Below are 9,962 nucleotides of genomic sequence, written 5' to 3' on the forward strand. Positions count from 1 at the left end.
AAAAAAAAAAAAGAAAAACTTTCTGCTTATTGCTGAAGTGGTTGTGTAGTAATGATTTTACTTTTAAACTTTCAAATATTTATTTTTCTATGTCCTGGCAATACTATTGATAGTAAAAGGAAGTGATAGAGTGGATGTATATGTATATATACAGTTATATATATTACAGTTATATAATATTATATAATATTTTATTAGACTTCCTGAATTACTAATACCATGAAGATCCTTCCTGACAAAAAATGGCTTCATTCTTGCTAGCTTTTTAGGCATGAGAGACATTTGGGCCTACTGATATGTAGGAATCTGTATCTAGTGCTTATGTTGTAATGTACTGATATTCTTTCCCAAAGAGGGACCTGTTTACAGTAGCTCTGGACTGCATGAGTAACTGAGAGTAGGGTGGCATGAAAGGGGAAAGGAGATCCCCTTCAGGATCCTAGCTCTACAGGTATTTGGAGAAGCCATGGGGATCACCACCATCAACCTTTTCTGCTGCTAGAGAATTCCTGCAAATATGCCTCCAAATGAATTTCTCATCTTCTATGCTAGCCATGACACTTGATTTGCCCTTCCATTACAGCATTTATACACAGAATTATTATTTTATTTCTTTCTCTGCACTGAACTGTGAGCCCCTGAAAGACAGCTCTCCTACCATGGCTATGCCCAGTGATACTCTTTGACATGGTTTCCAGGGCTGAGCTGTAGCTCTACTGCCTGGAGGCATATCAGTTTTCCATTTTTCGTTCAGAATCCCAGCAGTGCCTGTTTTTGTGAATAATTAGCTAGTGTGAAAGCCACAGAATCCATAGCCTCTACAAGGTCCAAATGTATTAACTGCCCATGGTTCTGCAATAAATTTGTGTTTTTAAAGCGAATATAAGAAAAAGGAAGTGATAGAATAGACATTATTATGGTTATTTTAGGATTCTATTTCTTTCCTTCTTTTTTTTCTTTTTGAGACAGGATTTTGCATGTCCCCAAAACTGGAATGCAGTGGCTGGATCATAGCTCACTGCAGCGTCAAACTCCTACCTCAGCCTCCCAAATATCTGGGACTCCAGACGGAGCTAGAATCCTACTGTCACGAGTAGAGTGCATTTAATAATCATTAAGGTCTTTCCAAATGCTAAAATTTCTGATTCTGGAAGATTTGTCCTTATTGTATCAGTATTGACTTCCTTTTTCCAATAAAACAGTCCAACAGATGTTTACAGTGTACCCGTGGCTTATGAAACCAAAGACATCAGGAAGTTAGAGGTACATTTTTACTTCCTATAAGACAAATAATGTTATTTAGCAAATTCTCATGCATTTAAAGCAACATAATGAGAAAATACGAATTCTACGGAAGCTCATTATGAGAACGTTTGCAGAGTTCATACTACGGACTTGATATGCATTAAATTCCTATGAATTTCTCTCCAGTTCTCCTGGAAACTAGCTATCACAGTCCTTGGCTAGACTGTTTGAATAAAGAGCAGGTCAGGTTATGAAAAATGCAGGTTTTTCCAATGAACTTTACTTCTAATGTATATCGTAGATCACCGATAGATGATTGTAAAGAAATACATAAATTTCATTTACCTCCAGGAAATTCCCAAGAATTCAGAATGTCTACTTTTTGTTGACGATTTTCTCTGGAGTTGCAAACACTGAGAGTGAAATCAGTTTCGAAAACCATGCCTCAGATATTCCCTTCAATTTGCTCTTGTGGCAGTTTTCGTCAAACAACCTGCTTGGAGATAATCTATTTGCAGAACCTAGGTGGGGAAAAACCTGCCACATTATATAATTCACTGAGCAGGTTTTGGCTCTCACTTCACCAACCCATCTTAAATAGTGGCTGTGCCCTGCATCTAGCAATACATATGATCAAGCAATTTAGCACAGAAAGAGAAAGGCCACACAACTTGGCATCCCCGTACACATTTATCTTTGAGAAAACCAAATGGATCCAACTTCTTGCCAGAGTTTAATAGCAAAGCTGTCACATTTTACACAAATGAGTATCCAGTCCGCTAGCGAATGAAAAGAGGGGACAGGGAGGAGGGCACCAGAGGAGGCGGGGCTGCTGACTGGACTGTTTTCAAAGTGACTCCCCTTTTTAGGGGAGGTGCTGGGATGCTCCACATGGCTGGAGAGACGAAGTAGTTAAAATTATTACTAGCGAGGGGGCCGGGTCCTTGAGACGTGGGTATATAAGACGGTGCCTGAGCCCAGAGCGGCTGCTGCAGCTGTGATCCAGAGCCAGGGAGCACCGGCTCAGCCTCTCACTTGTCAGAGGCCGGGGAGAGAAGCAAAACATAACGGTGCGGTCCAAGCCGGGGCTTCTGCTTCGCCTCTGGGACATACACGGGACCCCCTAACTTCAGTCCCCTAAACGCGCACCGTCGAAGTCTTGAGCTCCAGCCCGGCACATCCACACGCGGCACAGGCGCGGCAGGCTGCAGGTCCCGGCCAAAGGCGATGCGCGCAGGGGGTCGGGCAGCTGGGCTCGGGCGGCGGGAGTAGGGCCCAGGAGGCAGGGAGGCTGCGGTGCCAGAGTCGCGGGCTGCGCCCCGGCAGAGGCCGCCCTCGCTCCACGCAACACCTGCTGCTGCACCGCGCCGCGATGAGCCGCGTGGTCTCGCTGCTGCTGGGCGCCGCGCTGCTTTGCGGCCACGGAGCCTTCTGCCGCCGGGTGGTCAGCGGTGAGTCAGGGGCCGTCCCCCCGAAGAAGGAGCTGGGAGAGGGGACCACGGGGCGCGGCGGGCAGCCTGTCCTCGGGCGGAGGCTCTCCGGGGCGTTGGAAACCAGTGCGGCTTAAGGGTCCGGGAGGAGGCGGGGAGAAATTGGTTGTGCTATTCTCCTCCCTCTCTTCTCTAACACACACGCAGAAAAGTTTAAATTTTTGTGAAGTGCTTGCTTAAGTAGCTGCGGAGCGAGCCTCTGCTTCATCACAAGCGGCACAGTCTTTTTTTTTTTTTTTCAAGAGTGATTTCCACTTTCTTTGTGAGAGTTGACCACAAGGCAGGGCTCAGCACCTGCAGAAGGGGTGGGGTAGGGCGGAGGCAGAGGGAACCCAGAGACAGAAGAGCCACCGCAGAAATGCCACCCTCTGTTGCTCTGTTGCCCTGTTGCTCTGGCTGGACTTTGGTGCCAGCACCATGTTCACTCGGATGCTTTCTGAGACCAGATCAATTCGCTGTGGGTCGCCTCCAGATGCCTGGGCATTCGGTCTTTGTTCTCAGCAGGACTGCTGGCAAGGAACTGGAGTGTGGTCATTGCGTGTAGATGCCTTTCCTTTGCACACTTCGTTCCAAGTTGGGGACTTCCCAGAAAATGAAGTCACCTGGAGTTGGGCCGAGGTATACTTGGTAATGACTGCAGGTTCGGCACACAGTAGGTGCACAATTAGTTCTGTCCAGTGAGCACATGAGAAATGGATCAAAGTTGTCAAGCTTCCCAGGTTTTCTTTGATTTTTCTTTTTTTTGACTCTCACTGTCCTGTCGTTGAACAATTTGTATTGCATCTCCTCTCCCTTACTTTTTGGGAAGGTCTCTTCAAAAGGATACAGATTCTCAATGACCTAGGGTGAATGTGCTTAGGGCCTTACATAAAGGCTGATCATAGCTACACTTTATTGAAATCTCTTACTATGCTTATTGAAACACTGCAATAAGTATTTGTTGGATATATGTGTTTTGAGGGTGAAAAGTGTTTTTTTAAACATAAAAAGCACAAACAGTCCTTTTTACTTTTGTGCACCTATACAACAGGTGTCACTAGATGTAGAAATAGATGACAGATGACAGCAACTAATTCAGTTGTGAAAGCAGACCTTTAGACATTGACATATTAAGCTTAATTGTCACTGATCTTCCCCTTAGCAATTTGTGATGTTCTACAGCTTCAGAATATAATTCTTACACCTGTGGTTACCAATCACTCTACACTTTTTTTCAGAATTTTCAGAATCTGTGACATTAGATCATTTTCCTCCCTAAGTTAGCTGCAAAGAAAAAGTTCATTATACAGACTCATCTGATTTTGTGAATTACTTATCTGTCTTTGTACTTATCAGAATTATTCATGCAACTGAATGAAGAGCAGAGAGCATGCTTTGAACATAAGGTGTTTTTTACTCATTTACCTAAATAATATCCTTTAGATATGCTCTTATTCCTAGGCCTTAACATTTTAAAGGGAGGAAAAATAATATCTAAAGTAAAAACAGAGCTTAAACAATTGTTGAAGAGGTATATTTTGTGTTCTAGGTATACTTTGAGTACATAATTTTTTCCAAACCTTTTGTTAGGTTTTCTTATTAAGCATTTCTAGGCATCTTGTAGGTGACATCTGGAAAATTTCTAATTAACTGAACATGATCTATTTGATTTAGCATAAATGATGATGTTTATCTGATATTAAAATAATTAGTTATGTTTTCTTATGAATAATTCAATTGTCTTTGGTCATAAAATTCACATTGAAATTTAACCATCTATAAATTGATTTGTGACTTTTATTCTTTGAAGACTAATTTTTTAAAAGGATATATTTTGACCACAATGGCCAGAGAACAGAGCAGCCTAAAGCCTGATATTTTTGTAGCAATAGTTTCTAACGGATCTATTGTCTACCTGGTCAATGTAAGTTTTAAATTGGTGCATCAATTTTTTCATGCCACTTGGGACCATTCACCAAATCTTTATTGAAGAGTAAGAGCCTCTTTGGGGCTGTTATTAGGAACACATTTAAAACGTATGGAATATATTTCTATTTGTTAAATTTCAGTACAACAATTTATAATTTCTATGTAGGATACTCAAATAATCACTGACCCCAGAAAAATAGACACTCACAAAATAATTCTCCACAGAAATCATATTTAATACTTTAAAATATTCAATAAGATACTTTCCAGTACTTTTAAATACATCACCTTTTCTAAAGTTTAGAGCATTTCTTAAAAATAAAGTGGATATGTTTTAGCAGGAAATGACATTTCAAACAACTTTGTCATTGTTATCTGACCCTTGAGTTAGCGGCATGTAGTAGTAATAAGAAAGTATTTTTTCTAGGTCAGTGGTCATGCTTATTTTGATGTATGAATACGCAAAGCAATATGTGACACGGTGATAGTAATCAAAGCCTATTTATTGAATTTATGATGCTAATATGGAAACTACTTTTAGGAGCTTAGACCTGTACTGATTTCTTACTACACACAGATGTGTAGAGAATATCTATAGGAGCTGCAATCATTTCATTTTGTGAAGTGACTGGTGAGTAATGATGTCTCATTTAGGACAAAGGTAAAAGGATTTTACTTGTAGGCATAAGGACAAATATGAAGGATTCAAAATTCAGGTCTCTAAGTTGGGAGGAGATGTATGAAGAGCGAGTGATACTTTTAAACATTTGAAGTGTTTTGAAGTAATGTGTTTCTCTTTTTTTTTTTCCTTTTCTTTGTAGTGTGCATAGCAGTGATCTCCAACCTATTTTTGCTGCAAAATGACGTTAGGAGTATTTCATGGTGCTTCCAGATTTCTCCAGGACACTTTAATATGTATTAGTTAAACCTTATTCAAACTGGCAAAAATTTTATGTAGGAGACTGGGTGATTTAGAGACCTCCCTTCTTATTGTGTAGAGTCCATAGAATATTGCAAATTCATGGGTGGTGAACAGTAGCACATACATTACTGTAATATAATATAATAGCAAGGGAGATACAAGAAGAACAGTGGAGCCTATCTCAGCCTATGGAACTATTCTGTGATATCATCAAAAGCATAAAATGATGACAGTGCAGTTTTCAGAGATGCAATTACTTTAAGTATCTCTTGGGCATGAAAGGAACAAATTAATCTTATTACCAGTCATTTAATAAACTAACCATTTATCATAGCCATTATTCTTTGACTGCTGTTTGTCATCATTTTATGGTTTTGTTTTTATAACATTTTCCTGAAGATGGCAATATCTGTTACATTACCTTTAGAAAAGATAATGTGTTATTATATATACATATATATAAAATATTTATTATAATAAAATATGTATTATATATATGTATATATAAAGGGGTCCAAGGCTAAACTTCAGAAGATGCACTCACAAACAATTTTTACTATTCACAACAACTTTCTGTGTCAGGCATTCATATACAAGTAGATGGATGTGTGCAACTGTGGAATGAGAGTGTTTCTTTCATTGTTTTAACATATTCCTAATGATATAACACAGGATGACAACTTGGCTAAACTTACACTCTTTGTAATGCGGAAAGCATTCAATTTGGACCTAGTTTGTTTTATTTGGAAAATAAAAGACTACATAAAATTTATTAAAGGCATATGTGGTTTGAAAATCTGAGACAGAGGCAATGTTAATTCTTATTTAAATATTTGTAACAGAAAATCTAATTCTGTTTAGCAACAAGCTCTCAATACACAAGCCTTGCATATATTAGCCGCCCAGTAACCAATAACAGATTAATGATAATGATTCTGACATAGATAATATGCACAGTGTTTGTATTCATCAATCCCTTTTATTCATGAAATATTTCACCTTTATATTAGGTTTGAGACATATGGAGACAGTATAGAAATCTGGTAAAAACATGGACTGTAGAGCCAGATGGCCTGGTTTCAAATCCCAGCTTCAGCACTTGTGAGCTGTGTGAACTTGGGCAAATTATTCAACTATTGTCTGCCCTCTTTGCCTCATTTTGAAAACAGATAAGAGTACCTATGTCATAGGCTTGCTAGGAATATTAAAATGGTTCAAATGCAGTATGCAGATTGTGCACTGTGCAGAGGTACGTGCCAAAAAGATAGAAGAAGGAGCTCAGCTTGGCAAGCCCAGCGCTTGGAACTCAAGCCACCTAGAGGCAAAATCAACTTTTTCTAGTTGGACAGTCTATAAGGGGGACCTTTCTGCCGTCTCTCACCAGGAGAGGTCGTCTTCTCCTAATTTATCCCAAAGCATGGATTGTGGTAGGAATGAGGTGCTGCATTCTAAATTATTGCTGAATTTCAGGCCTTTATTATTAGAATCATTATTTCTATAAAACTTATAACTGGTCTCATTATTTAAGTAAGAAGACTGAGGACAGGGGCGATTAAATAATCTCAAGTACCCAAAGTTCAAGTATAGAGTTTGGTTTCAAAGCGAATTCATTTTGATTGGCTACATGAACTCTTAAGTCACACTGATACTTGGTTTACTACTTATCATTCTAATCTCCATAGTAAGTATTATGATTTTTTAAAAAGGTAGTCTCATCCTCTTCCCAGAAAGCTTATGGCATTTTCCAACTGGAGAAGTAGGGCTTGCTGCTGCTGCCACCATCCAGAAAATGACCACAGCCTACATTTATAAATTTAAAATTATAAATGAAATTATAAATAAATGTGTTTATTAATGTAAGAAAATGGATTCCAGCTATAGTGCACTATGCAATTAAGTACATTATAAAATCTCATTCATAAAATAAAAGTTTCTTATAATAAAACTCTTTGTAAGAAAATTTTAAGATGTTTGTGTAACATTGAATGCTGAAAACAGAACACTTAAAATGAACACCAGCCCTTTCCTTTTTAGTTCAGAAGTGTTGGCACTGGTATCACAGGCCTTGCTACACTGTGTATGGCATTGGTATCACAGGCCTTGCTACACTGTGTATGGCATTGGTATCACAGGCCTTGCTACACTGTTTATGGTAGTATCAGCAAACTTATCAGTGTGATTGTGAGGGGGATAAGAAGAAATTATGAAAAAGAAAAAATACCTTTTGTGATTCCAATAGAACATTCTAAGTTAAGTCAACCTGATTTGGGGAATATTTACCATGTGGATGCTCTTTTTTACTTTTTTTTTTTGCAACTAATGGTAGATCATAATTGAACAGTAGGAATTGGTAATATGTCTTTTATATTTTCATTGAAAAAGTGATAAATTCAATACTCATCTAATATTGATAATATATAATTATAGTATGAGACATAAGAAAATATGTATTATTTTCATAACTAACTGAGCACTCAACTATCAGAAAGTAAACAAATACAAGCAAAAAGAAAATCAAATTACAGATCCGTTCTACTGAGAAAGCAAAAGCAGACTACCATGACTTCATGAGTTTGGCCTCACTTTTATATCATTGCCAAAAGCATTTAAACCTCTGCCAATAGTTAGCTCTATAGAAATTTTAATGGCTAAGAAAAAAGACAAAAATCATCTACTTATTCATGGAAATACTGATGAAATCTTTGTTGTGACAGTGATACGAATGTTAATAATAATAGCTTTCTCTAAATAAAAGGGCCTGTTTACTTATGTAGCTGTGTGTGAAACTAATAAGGATATTTCTTTTATATAAAATAAATATTTATTTATTTTAATGTATAAAATAAATATTTATATATTTTATATAAAGAAGTCTCTTTTATATAAAAGAAATATTCTATAAAATATTTCTCTAAAAATTCAGTGCAATCTGTACTACAAACCTCCATGACGCACGTTCACCTATGTAATAAACCTGCGCATCCTACATATGTACCCATGAACTTACATGTTAAAAAATCCAGTGCAGAAGAACTTACATATTTAAATACTTTTTCAATTTAAAAATTAATTAGCTCCTAGTGCACATCTAGCAAATAAATTATCTTGAATTTTATTTTCTCAATATGTTTGTAGAGAAATTACCTTGAATTTTATTTTCTCAATATGTTTGTAGAATCCTGGGCAGATCTTTTCTCTCTCTTGTAGATAAGCCCACAATTAAAGGATGTCTTCAACTGCAGATGCTAGTTGACATTTAGTAATTTATAGTTAGACGGCATAAATGTAACCTTAGTGTAATAGAACCCATTGTATGGTTCTCTGAATACTTATCTATCCCATAAAATGTTGATGGAAGATTTTATCTGAACATAACATTTGAAAATAAGAGACAGAGAAATTCTCCATATCATCTCACAGAATGAGACGAGAGGTCATTGTAATTGTTCTCTGGGAAGATTGGCTTTTACAGAAGTGGGAAAGTTGCTTCCAGAAGATCTGCATTAACAAAACTTTTCTGAGAATTAGGGCAACATTTGTTTCCCAGCTGTTGGAGTTTCACTGCATCAGTAGCCAAATGTGATCAGCTGAAATAGCGGTGAGATGTTCAATAGCTGCTGCTTCTGCTGATTTTGCTGCAACTTGGACCAAATTTGCATGCTAAGGTGGAAATCAGTAATAAAATAGAATTGAGTATAAAGAAATTCAGTGTCAGCTTTAACTGATTGTATATAAACCCATAAAAATTGTGTAATATATTTATAATTTCCTGAAAACTGCCTTGCTAGATCTGAACTGGTAGTGACTTTTCAGTTCAAACTCTGTAGACACAGCTGATGATCAAACTTTAGAGTTAATATATCCGTTGCAGTCGATGATGGGATGCTGTCTTGATGCCCTTAGAGTCTCCCTGCCATGCAGCCATCATAGTCTCCACTCTCTCAAGCAGGACCTGAGGTCTGCTCTATTATCCACAACCAGAGACACGGCCTGGCACAGAGAGTGTCAAGCTGGCCATTGTCCAGGGCCTGCGCAGCATTGATTGTTAATTATTTTAAAGATAATCTCTGTCCCTAGATTTTTTCTTTTATTATTATTGTATCTGTATAAACTAACATAATGGTGTTAGAAATTTCCACATGAAACCTAAAGCTCTCATGCATTTAATTAGAAGTGCTATCTTAATTTTGTGAGTTAATTTACATCACCATTTTTGTATGCTCATCATGAGAAAATCTGTGTTGCATTTATCTTTTAATGTCAGAGATAATGAACAGTGACTTTTAGCATATGCGTCATACCCAGGAATTCCCTGAATGTGTGAGGCTTTGTTACATATACAAAACTTTTTGCTAACTGAAAGGTCTGGCTAGTCTGTTTTTTTTTTTTTTTTTTTT

At 37.6% G+C, this 9,962-nt stretch overlaps 1 protein-coding gene across 2 annotated transcripts in view; it reads left to right on the forward strand.

The window, feature by feature from the left end:
- The first annotated feature begins 2,100 nt into the window (after positions 1–2,100).
- Positions 2,101–9,962, forward strand: part of CHODL (chondrolectin) — a 24,472-nt gene continuing 16,610 nt past the window's right edge. Inside the window, exon 1 of one of the 2 annotated variants that reach the window (XM_017893787.1) lies at positions 2,101–2,696. In XM_017893787.1, the coding sequence (XP_017749276.1) occupies positions 2,618–2,696 (79 nt within the window). In that variant the 5' untranslated portion in view covers positions 2,101–2,617. The remainder of the gene's footprint in view (positions 2,697–9,962) is intronic. The other variant, XM_017893788.1, reaches the window with a different exon arrangement.

Source organism: Rhinopithecus bieti, unplaced genomic scaffold (assembly GCF_001698545.2).
Source record: "Rhinopithecus bieti isolate Rb0 unplaced genomic scaffold, ASM169854v2 scaffold_24256, whole genome shotgun sequence".
Classification (NCBI taxonomy): Eukaryota; Metazoa; Chordata; class Mammalia; order Primates; family Cercopithecidae; genus Rhinopithecus; species Rhinopithecus bieti.